General features: G+C 39.3%; 1 protein-coding gene across 1 annotated transcript in view; it reads left to right on the plus strand.

Annotated features, from left to right (window-relative positions):
- The window catches only part of STXBP5L (syntaxin binding protein 5-like), a 183,340-nt gene that overhangs the window by 148,400 nt on the left and 8,651 nt on the right, over positions 1-26,289 (plus strand). The window contains 1 exon segment of the mRNA XM_009996442.1: positions 12,295-12,465. Within this exon segment, the coding sequence (XP_009994744.1) occupies positions 12,295-12,465 (171 nt within the window).

The raw sequence follows: 26,289 nt of genomic DNA on the forward strand, positions 1-26,289 counted from the left end.
CCTGGCTTCCTCAACTGCACTTCCTTCGTTTCTTCATGCTGTGTGTCTCCTTTGTCCTTTAGCTCCCTACTCGCCACGTCCCCTACTCTACCTCTGTACCGATAAACCAATTAATTAGCTGTATACTCCTCTTCTTTCCCATCCTCAGTTCCTTCAGCTTGCTGAGTCTGTTGGTTACATTGCAGCCTTCAGTGTGGTGTGCCTGTTTTGTCTGTGAGCATCTGTGGCAGCTCCGAAATCAGGCCTATTTAGAGTCCTTCAGAGGAATCAAAAAGTGCACACTTTGCATGTCCTAGATGGGCCTGCACACAAATAGTTGGGAGCTATTCCTGCAGCCTTGCATTTCATACATATCTATGAGAATTTGGGAACAGCTGTGGCATATAACACAAGACATGTAATTCCTACTAGACAGAAACACCTGTAACATAGAGATAGAAGAGGTTGAATGACCACTTTGCAAAGCTCGAAGCTTCTGTGATGAAGCACTAACGAGGCTCCTTAGTGTTAAATGCAACTATGTTCTATAGCTCTGAAATATCCTAATCTAGATCCTCATAAAGTGTCCTACAGTCTTCCTTAGGAATTAGTAATCCTTTTTCAGAGGGCCAGTTGGGCCAGATAATGTCCTGTCCTTTAATGGAGATTATATTACAAGTGCTGCTTCTTTATGGCAAAGCACTGATTTCCTCGATCAGTATCCTTCATTCACAATCTGAAAGAGTGTATGACAGCTGCTCAGATAAATTGAATGTTTTAAAAGACTGTTCTGAAAATCAAACTGCCTAAAATGGGTGTAGGAGCCTAACACTTGACATCCAAATGAGAGAATTTTCATGTAGTAGTGTTAGTGATGTAGATCTGAAGAGAACTCTCTGCCTTGTTCCAAAGCATCCAGTTAAAGTGACAGCTACAGATGGGTTACTGGGAGGGTATGCTGGTTCTACTGATGCCAAAATGTTGCTCAAGAGCCTGAAGAGCTTCCCTACTCTTACAGAAAGAAAGAGAGGCAGGAAGGCAGGAAGGAAGGAAGGCAGGAAGGAAGGAAGGAAGGAAAGAGAGAAATCCCGGAGCAGCATAGCTGCCGCCTGATATTTTCTTCTGCCACATTGCAAGCTTTGTAGTTCATGACACTTGGCAGAAGCATGCAGAATGCAAAATCATTTCTTTTTAGGGGCTCTGTGACTTTAAGTGGTAAGTGGCTGCTTGAGGCATCCTTCTGACCTAAAAGCTTATTAAATAGAAATTACAGAGGGCTTGTTCCTTGTACTCATACGTCCCAGTGTTCCTGTCACTCACGTACTTACCATGTGAGCCTTTCTTCAGAAGTGTAATAGTTAGCTGACAAATACTTCATTTCTAGTGATGGACGGTATGGGCAAGGGGTAGAAGCCAGAAAATGTGAAAAAACACTGAATGAATGGAAAATGAAACAATCGTATTGAAAATTAAGCCTTCTGAATAATTAATAAAATAACTTCTTGAGGCATTCTAAAAAAGATTAATGCTATTTTGACTGCTACAAGACATGCTTCATTTTGGTTCTCTGGTGTTCATTGTTTAAAAATATGCTCATTTGTAAGGAAATGAAAACACTCTTGAACGGAAACAAAATCACAGCTTTGTTGCATAATTGGAACAGAACAGATAATTAAATCTTCAGTAAACTGAGTGCAATATTTTGATGTATAGACAAGATCACATTATAACCAGAAGCTTCTGCATTTTGTTTCTGTGCAATCTGTCTTCCTTTCCATAATATTACAATGGTGTGTTCTGTCTCCATTACCTGTATCATATGCCCTCTCATTTTCAATTGGTATCTTGAGGTGTGATGTCATCAAAACTCATCATTTCATTGCACCTTCCTATTAAACTGGTTTCCAGGTGTTTAAATATTTGTGATACATTGCTTAACTGGCATTACCAATATTTGCCTTAATCTCATTTGTGATTTTTTGTCATTCTTGTCATCACAAGGTAAGATATTGCCAAAAGCTCTGTAAAGCACCATTCACTTCTTGAAAGCTGGAGTAATGTTTTTTCCAGTGCTTCTTTGCTCACTTCCATTTACCTTGCTGAATGGTGTACATGAAAATATTGAAACCATAATTCTGCCTTTATATGCTGATTTAAAAAAAATGCTACAAATTTGAAACATGGTATTAACCAGAAGATGGCATTTTGTTTTCCCTCGCTCCTTTTTCTTTCTTACTTATTAACAAGTGCCTTTCTCCTTTTTCTGTTGTTTCAGTTAAAGGATCAAGAAAGTTAAGTCTGCCAACAGATCTTAAGACTGATCTTGGTACGGTAGGCGAAAGCCAACAGCTTTAAACTTCCTTACATTCATTGGCAAAACATTTTACCAACTGATTCATGGGATAACACAATAACCTTGGAGGCTTCGTCTGAAAAGGCTTTCTAAAAACCACCTATTAACCCATACAGTTCTGTTGGCAGCTCTCAGCATTTTGCTTGTTTTTAATATCCATTTATTCCATGTAGACACATTTTGCCAGTCATTACACACTGTGTGTGTAATATTTTATTATGAAAAGGTTCCAGAACTTTTGACACACTTGAGCCGTTATAACTGGTTGTCAGTGATGTTTATCTCTGCCTGTAACACCCAATGCATGCACTAGTCTATTTTCTTTATTTGATGTACAGATTCCATGCCACAACAGTGATAAGGCAGTTGAACGTGTATATTTTGCGATGTCTTTGAACGTCTGAGAAGTCAGATCAGAAATCAGTCAGTTCTGTCTCAGTCCTCTCCCTGAGTCTTACCTCAGCCAACTGTTAAGTACACGGTTTGCTGTAACCTTTTTCAGAATTCCTCTTTAGTGTTTTGGTGGAAATGTGTAGTAAGAGAGAGCAGAAATTTCACCTCAAAACCCCTAAAACAAAAATTCAATATCTTGCATAACTTTAAAACGTTCAGGGCAGATCATGCCCTGTTAAATGAGTGGCATTTGGTTTGGAGTGTTGGTTCACAAATATATTTTTACAATTGTCTTTAAGTATTTTCAGTCTCAAGGAGTCCTTTCCAGTTTTGCTCTCATGGGAGGTTTCTCTTGTAAGATCACTGAAAAAGCCATATAGCCATGCCTCATTACTTTGAGTGTCTTTTTAGAGATAGAAGATAAAGTTGGATCACATCCTTGCATAATGCAACTGAATTTAATTTCTGTCACTGGGAATCATGTGCATATATTAACGAATGTAGCACTGTTCCCTAAGGGAAAAGCCAGGGGAATAAATAAGTCTTCCACTATAAATTACTGAGAAACTTAGAAAACTGCTAATAAAGTAAATAAATACTGATAAAATTTTGTGTGTAAAGGGCTGGATTTATATGTTCTTAGAAAAAGAAACAAATCAATGTAACTAGAAGTGGTGAGGGCTTTGCTGTATAATATATGAATCAGTACTAGTATGGGATTCTGGTTTGGCATCTTGAGATAGACAAGGCAGTGTTTTTCTCTGATCTGTAGCTTTAAAAGTTGTGTCTCATTATTTTTTAGTAATGTAGAACAAGTTAAGTATAAACTAAAAATAAGTCTAAGAAGGTCTTTTTCAACATCCTGCAAAACCAGTGGGGCTTCATTAATTTCAAAAGCTTTACACGGTCTGAAAAGTATCAAATTGTCACTTAAGCATTGTTTGTTGTTACTGCCACAGCTATTGGGTACTCTGTACTTATATTACCAGGAAGCCTGGTGGATTGCTAAGGGTAAAGCCTGTGGAAGCAGCATGCAATGTATAAGCTGGCAGTTATTTTATGGTTAATCAACTGCAGAGGAAGGTTTTGAAAACGAAAAAAAAAGCCCACACCAAGAAACAAACCTGAAACAAAATTAAACAACGTGTTTCAGTTCTCCTTCATGACTTTCATAGAAGGGCACAAGATTCCTGTTAATTATTCTAGCCATTAAAGCTGTGCTGAATTATAGACTGCTTCATTTACAACAGACTGGAAAAAACCTCTTTTTCGCAATGTAAGGAGCTAAATTTAAATGAGAGTTCCTGGAAAAAGTGCTGAATAATGTCTGCATTTAATTTACGTCTGCTCAAAAATGTGCTGGCTCCACTGGCAGAGCTCTTATTTATCTGCTCTTTGGCTGTTGCCTGAGATTGTACCCATAGTCTGAACATTCAAGGGATACCAATACTCTCTGGCTCACACTTCTTGAGAAGATACTCAAGTCACCACTTTCCAATGATAAGATGCTGCACATCCATCCCGTTGGCTCTGGCTCATAGCTTTTTACAGCCTGCTGATACATCACTTACTCTCAGCCCCAACTGCAGCTAATTGGGAAATACATTAGCATTTGGCAGCTTCCAATTCTGCTCCCTTCTTAGAATCTGGCTCCTATAACGTCCTTGCTTTCACTTTGCTTTGAATTGCAATGGGGAAGGTTAAGTAGAAGTTAAATCTGTCTCAGGTGGAGGTGCTGCCAGCACTGAGAATTGCTTTGGGAGCAGCTTGCTAGCATTTCACTCATGTGTGATCTGATGACTGAGGGCTTTCTGGTTAAACCTTGTCAGGATTTTCAAGACTTAAAGGTACTTTGGGACTCCATTTTGATCCTTGAAAGACGGACAGAGTTGACCTCAGCGTCTTTTTATTTTGATGTAGTGATTATCTATCCTTTCCGAAGAGCTTGTCACCTGTGGATGCCATATGTCCACAGAAACGTGAGAATATGACATATGTGGGGTTACAGTGAAACGTCTTGATAGATTTAGCTACTGCAGATCATAGCAACCAAATGAGTTGACAAGAAGGAAGATATATCGTTACTGTTGTACGTACAATAGAGTTTCCCTATAATCCTTCAGAGGCAGTTCTGGGTGATAGTGTTGTTATTTTTGAACCTAATACTGTTTCCCAAAGTTTTATGAAACGATCATCTACATTTCCTTGCACTGTCTCCATGCAATGAATTATGGGGATAATTGAAATCTAATAATCAAGTGGAAGATCTGGGATATATCCAGACATATACAACAGCTTTTATTTGAGACTTCACCAGCCATTTCAAGCATCACATTGCATTTTTCTTATAGGTAGTATTTCTGCTCATTTCATTAAAAGCTTTCAAATTTTCCAGGTGATTACAGGGAGCTAAACACAAGTCCTAACTAAAGGTGGAGGTACTCAGTGACTGCTAATTTTTATTTAATTCCTATGAACAGGTGGTTTCACTGTAAGAATTTGTGCAATCCCCTGGACTTTATTAGCCAAAGAACAAAAGAAAATAAAATTAGAGACAGCCTTTTTTTTTTCCCTCTTGCTAAACTGTGGTCTTGAAAATATTAATATAATTTTCTGTGCTTTCTGCAGATATTTGTAAGTAGTGAATGAATTCTTTACCAGGTCAGAATTAATGTCTCCTGTTCCATATAGCAGTGAAAAACTAGTCCAAGTACCAAGGAATCTCAATTTTTTCAAGGATTTGAGAAATGTCTTCTGATGCAGACGCCCAAAAACTTTAATTCTGAAAGCTGGCTTCATAAAACACAATTTCAGGGGTCGGACAAAGGAGCTTTGGTTATAACTCTCTATTCAATTTTGTCCAATTGGTATGAGGTTTGTGGGAAATATTTGATTTTTCTTTCCTTAAAGATTTATGCATACCATAATAGAATTATAATATGAAAACGTCCACCATTTGATGCCTTTGTATTTCACTACAAGAGAAGTGTCACTTCCTGAATGATCCCAATCCTATGAAACAGCACATGGGTATTCTAAAGAAGATCAAATTTCTGTCTTAAGGATGAGCAGTGGAGTTACACCAGTTCTTGCTTTTCCCTTTCAAGGTATTTTACAGCAGGCATTAGGCACTGGCAACATTTTCAAGCTTTTACTCAGTTTTTGCTTACTGCTGCATTTGACAAACTGGTAGATTTTAAGCAGAGCATTCTGTCCTAGTTTTTCTGGATCTGTAATTCTGTTTTCAACATTTCTGAAATGTTCTTTGACATTGTAATTATAAGACTTGCTTTCCTCCTTGGTGTGACATTTTTAGAAAAGCAATTTGGTCATCCAGCTGTAACAGTGCTTTTCTTGAATTACTTGGCAATATACATTGAAAATTATATGTATTTTTACATGCAGAGGATCTTAGGGTCTGTCCAGTGTTTGTCTCCTTCCAGAACAGTAATCACTGTTCGCTTTTCAGTCTAAAACACCAGCTGAATTGAGGAATAGTCTGCACACCACTTGAAGTTAGAATTATAGAATAATTAACGTTGAAAGGGACCTCTAGATGTTGTCCAAGCCTTCACCCTGCTCAAAGCAGATCTGCTTAGACCAGCATCTCCTGAGCTGTGAACAGTCCCGAAAATCCCGGAGCTGCTGGAGAGAGCACAGAGTTGTGAGGGTCAGGAGAGCTGGAGCCTGGGGGTCAATGGTGATGGGTGGACGGAGTCCTCCCTGGATGCTGGCCATGGATGGAAGAGAAGGGAAGAAAAAGCAGGAAGGAAGTTGTCTTCTGTGATCTCTGACCTTCCTCTGAGCTTAGGTAGATATATGGAATGGAATATCTCTGGCCAGTTTTGCTGTCTGTCTAACTCAGCCTCCTATGGAGGTGGGGGGAGTCATAGATCTCCCCGTAGCATCTGAGCTGGCAGAGCAAAGGTGTGATCTTGAAGACTTAGCAGTCAGAAAAACATCCCACTGTTATCAGTCTTATTTGGAACACTCTGCTACAAGTTAAAAGACAGCTTACTGAAGGGAAAAAAAATGAGAAAAAGGAAAATTGGCTTCATCCTGGTTCAAACCAGGACAGCATAGACTTATCAGACCTGCCTGGAGCCAGAGGTCCTCTACAGCAAGTAACTTGGATTGGGATTTACTACCAGTTAGTTATTACACTTACCTGGTATGAAGTCTGTAAAAAAACTGCAATGCATAATGTTAACAAGTTTGTAAAAATCTTGTTTTTTTTTAAAACACTTGATTACCACATAAAAGTTATGTGTAAACTTAATTATGTTTGGAATGCCTTATTTGACCATGTCTGTGCCTTTTTCAGTTGAGTCTTTGCAAGCAAATTTATACATTAGCAAGTGGTGCATGCTCAGTTATTTCAGACATTCTTGCCTCTAGTTAAAACCAGGATTTTTTTGAAAAATCAGGAGTAGAGTGTCTGGAAGAATCTGGTTAGAGTAGACAACAAGTACTTTTGTTGTAATTATCTCACATTTTGTTCATTTGTTTCAGATGGAAAGGTGGAGTTTTGTTTAGAAAGACTCCAGCTTGTGTGTGTCATGCTTTATTTTTGTCATGTTCAAGTTGAAAAAATGTTTCCATTCCAACCTCTTTGAAGAACTTTTTCATTTTCAAAAACAGGGAATTAAACTCAGCTTTTTCCATCTTGAAAATGTAGGTTCAATGAATGCTACTTATAAGGGTTGTTCAGGACTAGCTGTTGATATCCTAGGTGGTCATGTGATTCATCCACTCTGCTTCCATGTTTCAGTCTTATTCTCTGTGCAGGTCAGGATGTACCATCTCCATGCTTACATTTCAGAATTAAATTAAGTTTTCTATCTGTGTTTTCCTGTTCATTGTACAAAACATAGCAACAATTTGTATTCCATTATTCTGTTGAGGCACCCTGAGTGCTGTGTACTTTTTGAGATAGTCAATCCAGTAGTGTTGTGATGCATGATCACAAGAAATTCAGCAGAGGAGTAGAGTTAGATCCAAAATTTTCCCCCTCTTTGCAGGTAACAAAGGTAGGTCTATTTTTAGATGTGCACTACCAGATTTGAGTTTTCGGGTGATGTTAATAACATATGATAATATATTCTTAGTGTTCTTCATTTTTATAGCATTTATTTGTATTTTGGTTTCATTTTCCATAATTGCAGGCAAAAATACAAGTTTTACAAGGGGTTCTGCCTGTGATGACACAACATCTTCAATGACTTCACAGTATTTTATTTCTCTGAGAAATAAATGTGTTTGCCCTGCTTTCAGAATAATGGTGTCTAGGATCAAGCACATGATAGGAGTTTGTAACCATAATGGGAACACCATTCTGTTATGTAGGCAGTACATCATAGTGACAGGATGTTGGACTTTCAGTGTTGATCTAAATGTACTAGCAATGTGAAGACAGGGCAATTAATTTTTCCTGTTCAACCTGAAGAAGGTATGGAGGTAAATGCACACATTAGCTGGCATCTGTACTAAACTCTTCTGAGAGAGTTCACACCTCCTCTCCTGCCTGGTTGACAGAACTGCGCCAAGGGAAGCCTGTGATCCTGACTTTGTAAGGGATTTTCTTCTAAGAGTAACTTGTTAAAAGTTTAAGGTGTCAATCTGCGTTCCATCTAATGAGTGATCACACTATTTTTACACTGATTCCTGCTAGTTTACATGCAAACCTGAGACTATTCTTTGAGCCATTTGTATAGTTATGAGATCTCCTTTTTCTTTATTTAAATGTAGGTGTCTCTGTTCTATAAAGTAAGAGGTTAGTCACACCCATAATTGTTACCTGAAGACTAACTTACTGATAATACAAAAAAATCCCTGAGTGGAAAGATAGAGACTTTTCTCCCTTTAACAGCAGAGATTGTATCCTTTAACAGTTGTTGAGGAGATTTTCTGGGACTCATTTTTCATGTTGCCTTCTGCTCAGTATTAAAGCTTACCTACTCTTTTATTGATTACTTCCTTACAACTTAGGATGATATTATAATGCTTCTAACTAGACATATTTAAATTCCTTTGTTCTCAGGCTCTCTCAAATAATTGGTAAGAACTGGTTTTCAGCTAGTTTTCCTGTGTGAATTTAACCCTTTGTTAGAACTGGAAAAAAAATTATTGGTCTTTTTTTTATTATTTATGTCTAGCGTGCCACAACTTTTTAGGCAGCAAGTGCAAATGCACTTTTCTCTTTTCTTACTGACATTTTAAATACATTTGGCTTTTCACAAGGCATGCTCTTCTCCTTGGTGAATCGTTGGTTCCTTTTGCTCTTTGCAGGTCACCAAGTATTTTAAAACAGTTGTGTGACAAGGCAGATTGTGTAATGTATACATGTTACTGTGTAAACTAAACTGTAAACTGAAATCAGCATGTATATATACAATACCTGTCCTCAAAAAAATGTTGATTACTTGAGGCTCTCTGTCAGGTTTGCTGCTGGCATGTTGCACGTCACATCTCTCATAAGGCATCTCTCCATAGTTCCATCAAGTTCACAGTAACTGATGTTACTTCTTCAGTTCCTCTTCATCTCATCATCTCACTGATATGTTGAGTGACACAGTGGCCTTCCAGACAGCACAGTTCTGGTGGGTTTTTTTAAGCTGTTTTTGGGGTTAACCCTGCACTGAATGGTGCTACCGTTTGGTATCATGGATAGCTAAAACATTTTTAATTCCTATGAGTAAAGCCACAAGCTCAGGTGAAGGCAAACAACCAGGACCAGCAGCATTTGGAGAACATTAGTGAATTCTATGTCATGAACGTCTTTCTTGTATATTCTAATACAGCTTAGATACAAAGTGTTACAATATGCTTCACCGAATCAGTGGAGTTAAATCAGTATAAAGTGGACTAATGCCAATTTTTTACAAGCCTTTTCTATCTGTTCTTTGAGGTGACTGGGAGCCATCTGTCATGGCAAAGGAGGATCAGGTTAGATCAGGTCTCAGAGGGCTAGTAAATCATTGCAGTCACTTTGGCAAAGAATGATGGCATGAGCATTCTCACAGTCTCCCTGAGAAAGTACACTGTAGGAAATTTGTATTGTTGTTTTCTTATCACTTCCCTTGCACGCTTTTTTGCCAGTCAATGCGGAGTAAGGAGCCCTTTCTTAGCTATTTCATAACCTTTCTTTAAAAACTTATTGTATCACTGAGCTTATACCAAAAAAAGATTTGAGAAATTAATTTTTAAATACACATATAGGGATTTCCTATAAATCTGGGTGGTCTTTATCTGCTTGATTCTTGTCAGCTCCTCAGCAAAAATGTTGCAGAGCTCTTCCCATAATTATATTACTCATTGTACAATGCCTTTCTGTTTTTACTAAGGTTTGAAGTACTGTATTGCTCCTTTTATACATTTAAAAATAATCATATCTAATCAGAAAAAGAGAGCAGTGTTAAAATACAGAACAGTGTGTACCTGATCACTATAGGTTCTCTTCTGCTCATGGCTGCAGAAGTCACTAAACGTTCACCAGCTTCAGTACTTGAAGGGATATCCCTGGAGCTTTTAGGATGAGACTTGATTTTATTCTACACAGGAATTGCCTTTGCTTATTTGGAAATTGTCAAAACAGCTAAAGGGATTTAGGTGCCCAGATCCTACTGAATGTTCTTGTTCAATTTAGGCCTTTGAAGGTAGCTGAGACAAGCAAGCACACTAAGAGAAACATATCAGCATTTCTCTTAAAATTGTGAGTGGGAGTTGAGATTAATCGTACCCATTCTGTACAATGTTCAAGGAAAGGGACTCACAAATGCTGATGTTTCTATAGAATATGCTTCTTTTTCACTCTGTTATGTTCCTCACTGCTTCCTAGGATCCCCCTGGAGATAATTAGATATCATGCTGAAAATCCTGCACACAAACTGAATTTTGAAGAAAGGAAGCAGCTGGATGAGGATGTGTCTGTTGCCGTGGCTGAACAGTCAGCCTGCGCCCTTGAACAAAGCCCCTGATCTCAAAGGACTTTCTGCTGAAATATATGAATAGTTCCAGCATATTTTGGAAAATTCCCTAACTATAAGTTCAATGAATCATCCATGTCAGTTTTATATTTGCTGTTAGCTCAGTTAATAGCCATGTATTAAGAAACATGATAAGAATTACGAAAGTTGTCTCCTGCAGAGCCATCTCATTATGCAGTACAGATACTAAATGCCTTTATAAACTATAATTCTGAACAATTCTTTCTGATTTTGTTGATTAAGACTGAACTGCTTTCACATGGACATACATTGGAAGACTGCATATAATAGCACACTATATGTTATATTCATCTGAATACAGAAATAGCTTTTGATTATGTACACTGGGGCTAGCATGGCATGGTAACCAAGAAATAAATTTATCTTGATGTATTAACATTAATCTTTTCCTTGGATACAATACAGATCAGAGTGTTAAGCAAATATGATAATATATATAGAATCTTAAAGACTAATCTAATTCTGAGAGATAGATAACCTGACATTTAAAATGAAGGCAGAAGCTCCAAGCTTGTCCTTACCTCTAGTATTGAGCTTCCATTGTTTTGAATAGAAATACTGAGTGTGCTTGCAAAAGTCTGAATTGGTTATGCTTATTACCTGCTGTTTACTTAAATTAGTATGAACTACCTGCTGACCAAAAATAATTCAATTATACCTGGCTGTGTATCCTTTCAGATTGAGGGACAAATTTTGTTCAGGAATTCTCCTCATGTTGCCTTTACCCAGCATGAGAGAAAGAAAAATACTGCATAAATTTTTTTTGTCCAGTCCAACCCACTCTGAACTGTGATCCAAGCCTTGGTCAGTGCATTATTGTGGTTAAAAGACCTGATGCCCAGGATGAAGAGCAGACACATACTGCAGTTTCAAGCAGCTGTGTTTTATTTCTCACCATATCAGAAAACAGCATGTGCTGTTCTGATTGACCATGGCCTCTAGCAGGGATCCAAGGATGTCACCTCTTACCTTTAGATCTGGAAAAGCCAGATCAATTGCTCAGCAGTTTCCTTAGCAGTAAAATAAATCTAGGTGTTATATAAAGAATGAAATACTTAGCAGTATTGTGGTTGCTTTCAGAATTATCCCAAATAGTGGCAATTGGATGCCTGTTTCACGCAGCTTCGAGTCAGGTAGGGAAGATGTCTAGCTCTAAATTCTATCCTTTTGTAAATTGCGCTTGCATTTTGTTATGAGAGCAAAAAGGAAAGATATTCTTCAGTATCTTTTTTGTGTCTGTTAGGAGATACAACATCAGGGATGACAGTGTTACCAGCTGTATCTTGAGAAATTGCCTGTGCCCAAAGGTCAACAAAATGCTGCGGGATCTGCAGCTGTAAGAATATGTACCAGGTCTATGTCCCTTGGGTTTTTTTCACAGTAAAACTGAAGGATATGGTGAATTATCCTCACATATAGATGCTGGGTTGATAAAACAAATAAGTAATTATTCTCAGAATATTTGTTTTTATCCGTTCTTAAATACCAGATTGTACATCTCTCCTCCATTCTGAATGTTGGGAGCTGGCACTTCACCTCACCCTTTCTGCCTTCGCGTTCCAGATCACGTCAATGGTCACTGCACGAGTCCCACGTCCCAGAGCTGCGGTTCAGGGAAACGACTTTCCAGTGCAGATGTCTCAAAAGCAAATCGCCGAGGCCCTGGGAGGCCCCCCTTCAGAAAAGCCCAGTCTGCAGCCTGCATGGAGATTTCCCTCCCAGTCACCACAGAAGGTGGGTGGCAGTGAGTATTTTGCTAGGTGTTTGTGAATTTCTCGCTAGGTATGAAAGCAAGTAAGCGTAGAGTGATCCTTGTCCCAGTCGCGGCCCTGGTCTGCTGTCTTCATCCTGCTGTTTAGAATTAGAACAACCCCTGTGTGTTTGTGGTGTGTTCCGGAAAAGCAATTAATCCTATCAGCTTACATACAGTTGTTGTGACAGCTACTAGTACTAACGTTTTAAACTCTCATTGCCTCTACTCTTCAAGTCTGAATATGAATAAAATTTCAGAATGTGAGGTCAGGTTTTGCGCACGTATAGTATCTCCTGGGCTGCATCAAAAGCAGAACAACCAGCAGGTCAAGGGAGGTTCGTTCTCCCCCTCTGCTCCACACTCATGAGACCCTCACCTGGAATACTGTGTCCAGTTCTGGAGCCCTCAACGCAGGAAGGACATGGAACTCTTGGACTGAGTCCAGAGGAGGGCCATGATGATCAGAGGGCTGGAGCACCTCTCCTATGGAGACAGGCTGAGAGAGTTGGGGTTGTTTAGCCTGGAGAAGAGAAGGCTCTGGGGAGACCTTATAGTGGCCTTCCAGTACCTTAAGGGGGCCTGCAGGAAAGCTGGGGAGGGACTTTGTAAAAAGACTTGTAGTAAGAGGACAAGGAGTAATGGATTAAAACTAGAAGATGGGAGATGTAGGTTAGACATTAGGAAGAAATTATTCACTATGAGAGTGGTGAGACTCCAGCACAGGTTGCCCAGGGAAGTTGTGAGTGGCCCATCCCTGGAAGTGTTTAAGACCAGGTTGGATGGGGCTCTGAGCAACCTGATCTAGTGGGAGGTGTCCCTGCTCATGGCAGGACGGTTGGATCTGTATGATCCTTAAGGTCCCTTCCAACCCTAGCCAACCCTAGATGTGTTTGTCTTCAATCTTGATAATGTTCCCACTCTGCTGTTGGTGTCCTTGGCCCTTGTCTCCCAGGGTTCCAGCTCCCCCACATTCCTGCAATAGGACAATGCCTTGTCTGGGCAGAAAAGCTTCAATCTATCAAAAACTGAAAAAGGATAGCATCAAAAGTCTAGGACTGCAGTGTTGATTGTATTCAATTTTTGTAATAGGTTAGAATGTAATAATATTTAAACAACAGAAATTGTAGAGTATAATCTTTTAATGAGAAGAATTAATTTGAACTATTAAGTCTCTTGAAAAATCCAAGTTTTAATTCTAATCAAGTTGTAGAATTATTTCTAAAGTGCCTGTGATATAATGATCTCCCATGGCTTCTGTCTGGGCTGTAGCATGGCTTGGACTCCCCATGATGCTGTAAGTTACATGCAATGGACAACACCATGACCTTAGCCCTCTGTCTTGCAAGGAGCATTTGTATCCTAGCTTGGCCCCCTGCAAAGGTGTCTGCATCACAGAAGTTCTTTACAGCAGGAACTCCCTAATTTTGCTGATTGCTAATGGAGACAGAGCAAGGGGAATTACATAACTCAGAGTTACTAATTTTGTATTTTTAAATGCAAATTGGTGCATATACCTTTGCTAATATTGGCAGGTTGCTAGAATCTTTTAATTTTTTATTTTATGATAACATAAAATAGCAATTTCTTTTTCTGGCCTCTGTTCTGACTACTGTGAGGATCACACAACAGAAAAATAGTGTCTACGTGTGTGAGACCCTGTAAGAAAACATCCTAATTTGGCATAGAGTGTTCCAAGATAGTGTTCTTAACTGGAATGGAGCTGATCTCCCAAAGTCTGTTGCAATGTCCTCTAGCAGTTCCTTCCATTTGATTTAAGATCAGCATTTACCTCCACTGGTTCATGAGATGCAGAGCAAAGCATGGTCACAGGCTCTGCAAAACTGCTGAGCTCCCTGGAGGTGGTACCATCTTCCAGCTGTGTTATTAGAGCTCTGGTAGAAGTCACCTCCCATCCCCAGAGCCTGTCATGCCAGAACAGACACAGGTCAGAGAGCAATCATTTGAGTTGTCCCTTTTTGCTTAACTACAGAACCATTCAGCTTAAATAGCTTTCTGCATTGGGTTACATTGTCCAGCTCCCTTTGCACTAAAGCAAATGAGCAGTGCCCCCATGATCTTCCTTCTTTTTTTTTTTTTTTTTACTTTATTAAACAACTTAACCTACTGTAGAGGAACAGGGTCAAAAACTTAGGAATAGTGACATTTCAACTGACACTGCTGTTTCTTCAGTGACTGTCCAACTGTCTCTGCTTTAGGAGACTGTTAGAATGTCATGGGCTTCTCAAAGTTAACCTACTGTAGAGGAACAGGGTCAAAAACTTAGGAATAGTGACATTTCAACTGACACTGCTGTTTCTTCAGTGACTGTCCAACTGTCTCTGCTTTAGGAGACTGTTAGAATGTCATGGGCTTCTCAAAGATTAAGTCATAGGCTGAGCAGCAAAAATGTTAAATCACATTGTGCATTTCATGTAGCATATGGCAAAGTGTAATCCTCAGCAATCAGTTATAAGAAGTAATCCTGTTTAAATACTAAACCTACTGTAAATTTCTGTTTTAACTTGGATTAGCTAATGGCTCCCTTGTGAACATTGCACTACAGCAGATTTACAGAGCTCAGAGGTGTTTATAAATTCCTGTGCACAAGGGCAGTTTTCATCTGCATAATCACCATTTTTTCCTCCACATTAGCTCTTGATGATGATCATAACATAACCCTTTCATCTACCTCTCTTTATGCCTGACACAAGTACGGTAAGTAACATTGTCATATAATAACTGATGGAAAATGTATCACAGACACAATAGTTTATATTGCTGTGAGTTTTTCCTCATCCTATGTAGTAATTCTTCTGGAATTCTTTGCATGCAGTGACTACTGCAATATCAGCAATACTTGCACATAATTGGGCCATGGTGCTACCTAATTCTTTTATACTGCTGCTTTTCTTTTTCTCCCATCCTCCCAGAATAAGTAGGGTGGCTGGCAGGCAGAACCCATAAGGGCCCACTCTCCCTTGTTTACAACCCATTTAGTAATACAGTGATGCTTTTGATGGCAGGATGATACTTTCTGTGTATCCATATAATGAAAGATTCAATTTCTGTTGTTCATCACTAGTTAAAATACCTATAAAATTTAATATTAAAGAGTGTCTCTTTCTAGAGATAGTCATGTAACTTCCTTTCAGGTACATTGAGTAAATGAAAGTCAATGAGATAAAAAACTCCTATTTAAAAATATCAGTGGTGTCACATAAATGGTATTACAACTTTCAGTAAGGTCCAAGAAAGAGCCAGACAGTCTTTAGAGTAACTTGTATTAATGTGTAGTATGATGGAGCATTGTTTGGGATTGTCCATGAGTGTGTGGATTTGTGTAAAAGTCACCTTTCAGCAGGTCTGTAGACTAAAATAATTTTTGGATTATTTGTATTCTCTCTTTAAAACCAAGCTATGTGTCCAGCTAGTCTACAAACATTTTTTTAGACACCTGTGGTGTCAGTCTTTTGACTTCTAGCTCTAGTAAGTGATCTGACCTTCTACATTTCTCCATGCATCTTGTGTTTCTAGACACACTGTTTGGGCAAGTGGTTTGATTTCTTTCTGAAGGTTTTTATACTAAATAATATGGTTGAAGGTTGATCCTTGAAAGGTTCTTAGGCTAGAGGTAAGGAGGAGAAGGAGGGAGAAGGAAAGCAAGAAGCTAGAAGATTTGAGATTGAATATACTGAGACAAAGTTTTCACTTCAAAATGTGGAACTGGCTTTGATCAAAACCTTCTGGTTGGGCTGTTCCAAAATGAAACAAAGCAAAAGAAACTTCTCTGTGCTAAGAATTTATTGGCTACTTAGGAGTATATGCTAAAATAAACAATAGGTGTCTTCACAAGAACATATATATATGTTTTAATATTCTCGTGTGGTGAATGAAGATACATATTCTATGTCCTTACTAGAAGGGTAGTATGTCAGGTTAGTATTTGGAAGGATTTTATTGTTCTACCTGAGTAAAAATGTTATTAGATATTGCTCTTCTTATTTTTTTATTATTTTTTTTTAAAGTGTATTTGTGTGTGAGTAGATGGTTCTTACCTTTTCTTAAGCCTGTCTCTGAGGCACTTATAACACTTGGAGTTTAATGCTTCCAGTTCCCGCTCTTTACAACCTCTTCTAATTAATTTGATTTTTAAAAAAGCACATTTTAGTGACTAATGAGAAGTTATCTATTAGAATAATAGATCAGTCTTCTCTCATATTGGATTTCACAAGCTTCTTACTTAAATCTGAGCTTTTGGTACAACAGGAACTGTATCTCCAGCATTTTAATCAAGTGTATTTTCAAACAACTTTCATATGTAGTTCTTCTCACTTCATTCCTGTTAGATGATTCTCAAGATTTTGCTGACTTTTAACTCTCTTCATATGAGCAGAAGGATTCCTGATATAGAAAAGCATTTTTGAAGAATATCTTTGCAATGATGAATCATAGGAAGAAAATGGAGAGGGGGATGGCAGAAGGTGTCTTGTTTTCTGCTGGTCAAATACTGCAAACTGTTCAGTTTCATAAAGTCTTGATATTTCTTCCACACTCATAGAAGAATAATTCAAAGTCCAACCAACAGTAGTAGAGGAGTGGTACCTATGGGTGCATGGTTACTGTTACTGCTTAAATGTGTGTCTTTTCCACTGTCCTCATCTAACATGGAAAAAGGTGAAAAGCTCTAAAGCTTTTTAAGCTCAAATTTATTTTATTCCAAGTTAATGATTACTGTAATTTCAGTTTCAAAGCATGGTAGGATTTGTTTCTTTCCCCAAAAATATTGTTATCTAGATCAAATATCTTGCTATGGTTATGTTTTTTGCGAATAATTAGCCAGACATTTAATACAGCACTTGTCAAGTAACATTTATGCTATTTAAAATGTTATGTGTCATCCTTTACTATCTTCTGGTTTCATAAATACAATATTCTCACAACTATTCTAACAAATTCTGTAGCTGATCAATATTCTACATCTAATTTTATCAAGAATTTAAAATTCTACAAGTTCTTGACAGCAAATTATTGATTTTAAATCTTATTTTCACATATTGTCGAGTAAGCTGTTTTTCCTTGCAATAATAAAAAAATTAATTTGCATTGTAAAGAAAATCACAAATTTCATTGCTGAACTTCTAAGCTCTAAACTTCTTCCAGTCCTTTTTGATCAGAACTTTTTGAGATTCTAAGAGTTAGTGATTTCATTTCTTTGATAAGGCTTTCTTGCACAGGGTATAAAATTCTATTATTATTATCAAGGTGACATTGTGCTTTTAAATATCAACAGCAGTAACAAATATACATGAATGCAAATTACTCCTATTCAAGAAAATCCTTATAGAGATTATGTCCCATGATAACATCCTGTGGAAAGGGAATGTGTTTTGTCTCCAACCTTAGTGGATTTTCTTTCAGGCTGTAAGCATTTGTACTGATCATGTCTTGGTCTGTTCCAGCTCTGGGCTCGGACCAGCGCTCTATTCTGTCTGCAGGTGTCCTCACAGAAACATTGAAACCAGTATTATCTTAATCTTTTGTGCAGCTTTTTGGGACAAAAATCTGTTGCACAGATCCAAGAATAGTCCATCTTGGTCTAAGACCTAATCCTGCATCGGTGTTAAACCCAGTAAAGGCCCCTTTCCATCTAGAAGAGCAGAGATCCCAGCCCGACCGAGAATTTTGACGTCGATGAACAGAGCCCAAAACATCTGCTCTTCTTCTGCATAGAAAAACAAAATCTGTATTTGAGTCTAAGTTTTAATTGTAATTTTAGATTAAAGAAATCACCGAATTGAAGAAAACAGTGATGTTGAAGAATAAAAATAATATTGTTGTGGGAAGGAGCTCAGTGTGGTTATACTTGCATAGCTGATGGGTGTATAGATGTGTGCACAGATACATATGCTGGCATCCAGTCCTCTCTCTTTATGAAATCATAACTAACTCTGAGAAGTCTTGCAGAATTGATCCTTGTTGGTTCTTGCTGTTTTCAAGGATTCTGCTTTTTTAAGCCACTTTGCATTCTCCAAAAGTTTCTCTGTGCCATGACTTGCTAGCTGCCTTCAAGAGCTTGTCCTGGCATACTCTGCCAGTTTTTTCCTCCTTGCCTGCATTTGCACAGAAATTGGAGCATCCTGTTTCTGTGTGTCCATATGTGGTTATCGCACACAACTTAGGAAGGAAGTGAAGGCAGAGTGAAGTTTTTCCTTTTAAATGTTGCTCTTGGAAATCCATTTTCTCCCACCAGTAATGATAGACAACTGTCTTGTTATTTTAATTTATTTTTATTTCTCATTATGTAGTTTTTGACCAGTCCAGCTTGATCACCCTTGACTAGAAAGGCCCTTTAGATCTTGGTGCTACAAACTTTCCTCTAAACAAGGAACCCTAGCAAGGATTTGCTGTGCATTGTAATTTTCTAGGAATGCTAAGAGGAGAGTCTTAGTGTTTGCTTTAGCTTTTCTTTATAATAATTCCCTTTCAGCAGTTACCTCAGCTTTTGGATTAACTCTTTTGATTATATGTAGTTAAAATTTTATATAGAGCACTTGAAAAGAAATGTCTCTGTGAGCTGGCAAAACAAACCACTCAAGAATATTTAGTCATTATCTCTAACAACCTTATAAAAAATTCTATGGCAAGTACAATACAATTTCCATTTTAATAGATCCAGTGTATTTTATACTTCAAGTTTTTCTTTTGCATCTGCTTATAGAAGGTCTAAAACAGTTTGGGGGATAAGCTGTTTTATCTCTTGCGTTATTTTGCCCAGTTTGTATTGGAAATGGGCAGTCCTTGGTATGTACTATAAACTTTAGACTTTTTTATTATTTGGAAGTATTTGTGAGGATCACTGTAAGAAGCTTTGTAGACGGCCTGGCAGAGGCTTCTGGATTTCTTTTTCCTGCTGGATTTTGATTTAGGGGTTGTAAGGTGCTGGGGTTTTGAGGCTTTTGGTTTTGTTTTTAGATTCAACCAATTTTACAATCATTTTCTCTCTGTATGTGTGTATGTCAGCCTGTTACTTTGGTCTATTGTTTCAGTAATGAGGTTTCCAAAGTCTGTACTTTAACTGGGGTTAGCCCGTCTGCCTGCCAAGCCATAGAGAATATATGACATTTGCTCTCAGAAGTCCACTGTGCTGTAGCCAGGGTCTTGGGAATATGATACTGAGTGGTCACCTTAGAAGAAGTTCTCAGCCTGAGGAAGCAGGCTCAGCAGATGTCATGCTGTGTATTGCAGTATTTCGTTTGGAACTTCTGTACCATTGATACCAGCTTTTCTCATATCAGTTGTGGCTCTACTGTTATGCTGTCTGCAGCAGTGCTCTGTGGGATCTTTTTTGGACTCAATGAGTGAATGTGACCACTAGGTTTCCTTCTCATCTGGCAAGGTGGAGGGAGAAGAGGGAGATTTCTGTTTTATCATTGTTTTTTCTTAGGTCTGTTGGGTCTGAATCCTACATTTGGATGTGAGCTAAGGGATGAGGGCCTAGAAGACAATCAGTTCAGTTTTCAAAGGTAGTGGTTCCTCAGTCTCCAAGGAAAGAGAGGAGCAACTTGGTTGCTCAATCTAGAAAAATATTGAAGAAAAAAACACAAAATTATTCAAATGCATGGCAGGGTACTGCAGAGGGAAAGGGAATATCTGCTGTCTCTGTCTGCTGAGAAAAGGACGGGATGTAATAGACATAAACTACTAGGACAGAAGCACAACTTCAGGGAGACATTAGGGGATTCATTTTGATCACAAAGGTGGTTAACCACAGAAATGTGTTCTCTGGGGAGGTTATTGAATCTCTGGCAGGTTTTAAGAGCTCATTCTCTCCACCTCCTTCCCTTTGCCATGCTGCTCCATATGGCAGAGTGGATGATTTCTGGTAAACTTCCTTGCCCAAGCAGCCAGCCAAACTGACACCTGCTCCACTGGGCATGTTACAGCAGTCATTGGGACCACACTTTATGAGACCCCCACGTTTTCACAGCTAGGCTTTTGTAGCAGATAGAAAAAGCCCTTGGCTTGAAATTTTTTAATTTATTTCTCAGTGAGGGGACTATGGTGTTGGTTCCTGTTGTAAATCATTTCAGTGTTGTTAGTATTTGAAGTTATTTTACATTGTTGTAACTAGTAACAGTAAGAAGAGTATAATAGGAAACAATTTAGAGGTACTATGGTAAGCCACAGATTATTATCACACTGTTAGTGCTTAAGAGAACTTCTGCTGCTTCCTGGTGAGTTGCTTTGTGTGGAATGCAGCTTTAGAGTGGTGCTATTAAAGTGTGTTTGAAGATGTTTTTAGCCAACTATATGTGCAGTGTTCTTAAGTGTGTGACAGCCCTGCCTCTCTCTCCTCCGTGTTGCTGAAGCATCACTGTCACTAACATGGTGCAGTCTCTGTGATGTTGCTGTGTGCAAATCCGTGTTTTGAAGTATCATTCCTTTCTTGTATGTCTACACTGGCAGTCAGAGCTTTGCATGACTGTATGATTTTAAAGGTGACATCTTTATCTTAAAATTTTAAGGTGATCCTTAAACTGGCAAATGTTTTAATAGTGTCATTGGCTTCTGATAGGCTGGGATTTAAAACTTTTTGAAATCTCCAAATGAGGCGAATATCATAGAATCTTAGGGGCTGGAAGGGACCTCGAGAGATCATCTAGTCCAAAATATAAAATAAAGCATTTAACTTAGTTTCCAAAATATATTGGTTTCCATATTAACGAAGGTCCATTTTTTTAATATACAAAAAGCAGATCAATTACTTGGTATGTTTAAACCAGGAAAGGACCCATAAATAGTGTCCAAGACATTGACAGTCAGTTGCAAAGCTCTTCAGCACTGAATGAAAACATCTGTAGTGAAAATGTTGATCTTTGTCGCTGGTAGTTTTCTTCCACTCCTCATAACAAGGGATAGTTTTATTTTCATGATTCCTAATTTCAATTTTAAAAATCCCTTTATGCTCCTGTGTTAGTACTTAATCTGTTATTTTAGAATCATTGGAATGACAATTTCTTGGAAGAGATGTGAGGATGTGTTGCCCTTAAGAAGCCTTTGCTGCAGCTGAGAATAGAGAAGTCAGGACATTCCCCTGAAGATGACACTCGTATTTTCATTAATATCCTCCCTCCTTTTTTTTTCTTTTGTGAGTTGTTTTTTTTTTCATTCCATGAGAAAGAAAGGAAATTCCAATTTTATTTCCATTAAACAACAGGAAGCTTAAAACAAACAAACAAAAGTCTGCAATCTCTGCTCTACAGAGCTGACAGTTGAAATCATGGAATCATTTCCTCAAATTGGCTTTTAAATTCTCAGAAACCCCCCAGGCCCTTGTATGAAACCTTCTCCCAGACACCAGGGCGCTGCCGTGGGGCAGCTCCGCCGAGCCAGGGCAGGAGCTGCTCAGGGCTGCTTTCCTATCCATGTCACCAGGACAGATGGCTCAATTGTTCTTGTCCTTTTGCAACGCACGCGGTTTTGTGGCAGTGGGTTGCGTTTCCAGACGGGCAATGCTCCAGCAGTTACATGGAATCAGTACATTCTCACACGACGAGCGTCCCTGTACTGCTCACACAGGGATGAACAAAGGTAAGACTCAGTGATGCTGGCTTTGTTTTTATCCTACCATGTGAGTTGAAGTGTCCTGTGTGTTTCTGTCTGTGAGGTTGGTAGCAAGTCAGAGGTTTTGCAGTTGCTTTTAAGTCATAGAATCACCGTAGAATGGCTTGGGTTAGAAGGGACTTAAAAGATCATCTAGATCCAGCCCTCCTGGGCAGGGACACCTTCTGCTAGATCAGGTTGCTCAGAGCCCCATCCAACCTGGCCTTGAACCCTGCCAGGGAGGGAACATCAGAAAGCAGAAACTTTCTATTTCTGAGATGCTGCTCATAGTGGCAATTTAACAATCAGTTCACTGTTATGAAGAAGGTTGGCTCCTGAGTTTCCATCTGCATCTCACTAACCCAAGGCATAAATAGGACAGGGCTGGATCACAGAATCACAGAATATTAGGAGTTGGAAGGGACCTCTGGAGATCATTGAGTCCAACCCCCCTGCCAGAGCAGGATAAAAAAAAATAATTAACAAACATTAAAAAACCCAAACCAACACCAAAACAAACAACAACAACAAAAAATCAACAGAAACACTAGGGCAGATCACTCAGAAAGGCATCAGACAGGTCTTAAGGAGACTCCACAACCTCTCTAGGAAACCTGTTCCAGTGCTCTTTAACCCTCAGAGTAAAGAAGTTCTTCTGAATGAGAACATTTTTAAGAAAGCAGCACTACTGTTAGGACAGTAGTGCTGGTTTGTGTTGTGTGGTCTTAAACAATCAAATGCAGCTTTTTAAAATGCCCTGACTGCAGATAATGGTGTTTGTGCTCTGAGCTGCTCATCATCTTAACAGCCTGACAACAGCATCTCCCAAATGATAGTCACTCATTAATTCTCAGGGGACACTGGACCCCTCCAGTGGGCCTCTCAGCTCCTCTGCTGCTAGTTGCAGCTCAGAGCCCCATCCAACCTGGCCTTGAACCCTGCCAGGGAGGGAACATCAGAAAGCAGAAACTTTCTATTTCTGAGATGCTGCTCATAGTGGCAATTTAACAATCAGTTCACTGTTATGAAGAAGGTTGGCTCCTGAGTTTCCATCTGCATCTCACTAACCCAAGGCATAAATAGGACAGGGCTGGATCACAGAATCACAGAATATTAGGAGTTGGAAGGGACCTCTGGAGATCATTGAGTCCAACCCCCCTGCCAGAGCAGGATAAAAAAAAATAATTAACAAACATTAAAAAACCCAAACCAACACCAAAACAAACAACAACAACAAAAAATCAACAGAAACACTAGGGCAGATCACTCAGAAAGGCACAAGACAGGTCTTAAGGAGACTCCACAACCTCTCTAGGAAACCTGTTCCAGTGCTCTTTAACCCTCAGAGTAAAGAAGTTCTTCTGAATGAGAACATTTTTAAGAAAGCAGCACTACTGTTAGGACAGTAGTGCTGGTTTGTGTTGTGTGGTCTTAAACAATCAAATGCAGCTTTTTAAAATGCCCTGACTGCAGATAATGGTGTTTGTGCTCTGAGCTGCTCATCATCTTAACAGCCTGACAACAGCATCTCCCAAATGATAGTCACTCATTAATTCTCAGGGGACACTGGACCCCTCCAGTGGGCCTCTCAGCTCCTCTGCTGCTAGTTGCAGGGACAACCTGGAGGCCTATTTGGAAAAAAAAAGAAGAGCCAGGTCTCTAAGACGAAGAGGAGGAAAAAGGGCAGTAATCTGAGAGAAACAGCTAGGTGGGAGCAGAGGGGTCCTGGATGTTGGTATGTGCCTCTCTGAGAAAAGGGAATACTGGACTCCCTCAAAGCAAAGGCAATTTAGAGGCAGGAACACATTTATGAGAAAGTATCATATGCTAGAGTGTTCTACAGAGAAGGAAAAAAGGGAAAGTAGAACTGAGGAGAGGAAAAGTATCTGCCTTTCTCACATGAACATCCTGTCCCCTCACTGAAGCAGGGAGTCCAGATAAACCTTGTTTGACCTAGGTTACAGGGCGTACCTGGAAGTGGTCCTGGTTCAGAGTACACAGAAAGACATTGTAGCTGGCAGTCTTGGTACACCCTTCCCACAGTGGGAGGAAAGGGAAATACAAGAGAAAACCCAGAATGTGGCAGTTGGGTGAAGGGTTACTACAGATTGGCAGTGTTTGTAGAGGTCAACTTCTAGAAGATGTGATGTAATTTTAAAACATAGCAATCAACCTAGGAAAGGGTATGGCAAGTTTTTTAACATTTCCCAGAGAAAGTGCTTTTATGTTTCTTTAGGATACAGTGGAGTGGCTTCTAAATAGAGAATCTGGAGTATAATCTCTTTGAGAAAGAAGTCGCAGGGAATAGGCCTAAACAAAACTTTATCTCAAATTCTAGGAAGAGGAGAGATTTCCACCTTGTTTTAGAGCTAGGCAATAGCAATCCCTTAGTGACTGCAGCCTTTCATAGGTTTTTCATTAGCTGTTCACATATTTTTAATGACATCAAACGTTGACATGTGTCATGCTGGTCTTTAGAATTTCAGTTTGAATGGCACAGTATGTTCCCAAAAGTGTCCCAAAGAGTATATCTGTTACTGTCAGTTCTGCAAAGATGTATTAGTTAACTGTACTGCACAGGAGTGAGGAACATTTCTTGTTAATTTAGGGAGGGAGAAAGTTCGATGACACATGCAAATACCACATCATGTATTTTAGGTTCCATGTATGTTGCCTACACTAACTGCCTTTGTCCTTTCAACATCTTCCTTAGCTTGAGCACCACCATATTTGTGTTTTATGTTACTGTGATATTAATACACCTGTTAAAGAGAAAATTACACAATGAATTTTTTTTTTTAATTAGGTATCCTTTGGGGGAAAAATAAATACATAAAGAAATAAATGTGTATCCCTGATGATCTCTGCCTTGAAATTATTGTCTTCCCCTTCTTTATTTGGCAGCTGTCACTGTGCTTATTAGGAAGGAGCTGGGCCAACCAGTCCACTGCAGAAGTACAAAGTGCTTGGGGTTATGGGGGACACTAATTCTCAAGGTATTAGAAGCTGTGTTTGCACATGAATAAACAATCCTAGTTTCAGGCATATGCATTTAGCAGCACTGAGCCAGAACTAGAGAGCAACAGCAGTGCCTCCGTGAAGGTGGAATGGGGTGAGGGCAGCACCTCAGAGTTCAAGTAGACGTAAGTTGCTCTTCCATGAGAGTGGGACTGAAGTGTCAGGGACAGCTGTTCTGTGGAGCTCCTGCTTGACAAGTTACAGATGCCCTCCAAAGACAGAAGCTGGCCCAAGTGTGAAAGAGTAGCAGGAGAATCTGCCCCCATACCTGCGTGCCAACTTTTAAGGTAGCATATGTAGTAACACCTGGTGTGGTTCCAGTAGTGCTTTGCCCGTGCCTCTCTCCAGTCTTTCCCATGTAGCTGCTGTGAAGAGGATAAGTCCAGCAGTTTACACTGAGTCACCTGGGTAGGAGAACACAAGGCTACGATGTGTTTCCCAAGGAAGAGAGAAATTCACCAGCAAAGCTGCTGCTTCTGGTGAAGAGCAGGAACCATAAATACAATATGAAGTATTGTATTTATTTATTTAGCCCAGTTATAAGTTGCAGTATGTGAGAAAGTCCTTTTCTAACCATTTTTCAACCGTGGCAGAAAGAACTGCTCTTTTTAAACAGTTCTACTCTCTGAGGAGACAAGCAAATTTCATACCAGATGCAGATCTACTTCATAATGATAGATTCAGAAGCCTTTTGTCTCAAGTCCAGTAGCTTCAACTCTTTCTCCGTCTCCTAAACCTCCTTGTCCTCTAGTTGTTATTGTAGCAGAAGAGCAGGTGAGATGATCTAGCCCTATTTTTTTAATTGGTAAGTTGGTAAGCAGCAGCACTGGCACACATTGTTTTGCAAAGATTGTTCTAGCAGCCAGCCCTACTTTCCCCTTCCCTCTGTCTCCTTATACTCATCAGTAACTTTTCAGACTCAGGGTGCTTTACAGTCCTCCCAAAGTGTCACCACTGACAGTTCCTGCTAGTGCCAGGAGCTCCCTGACAGAGCTTTGTGCTTCCTGCCTGGCACTAGGCAAAGCAAAGCAGAAATCCTTAGCCCTACAGCAGTCAGATCTGGTTCATCGTTATTATTTCTCTCTGAAAAGCTCAGAAAGAGGTCTCCATATGTATTTGCAGTGAGGACAACAGGACCCTACCTCCAGCTGGCTCTTGCTGTTACCTGCTCAAGCTGAGGCATG

Source organism: Chaetura pelagica, unplaced genomic scaffold (assembly GCF_000747805.2).
Source record: "Chaetura pelagica isolate M959 unplaced genomic scaffold, ChaPel_1.0 scaffold490, whole genome shotgun sequence".
NCBI classification, from domain to species: Eukaryota; Metazoa; Chordata; class Aves; order Apodiformes; family Apodidae; genus Chaetura; species Chaetura pelagica.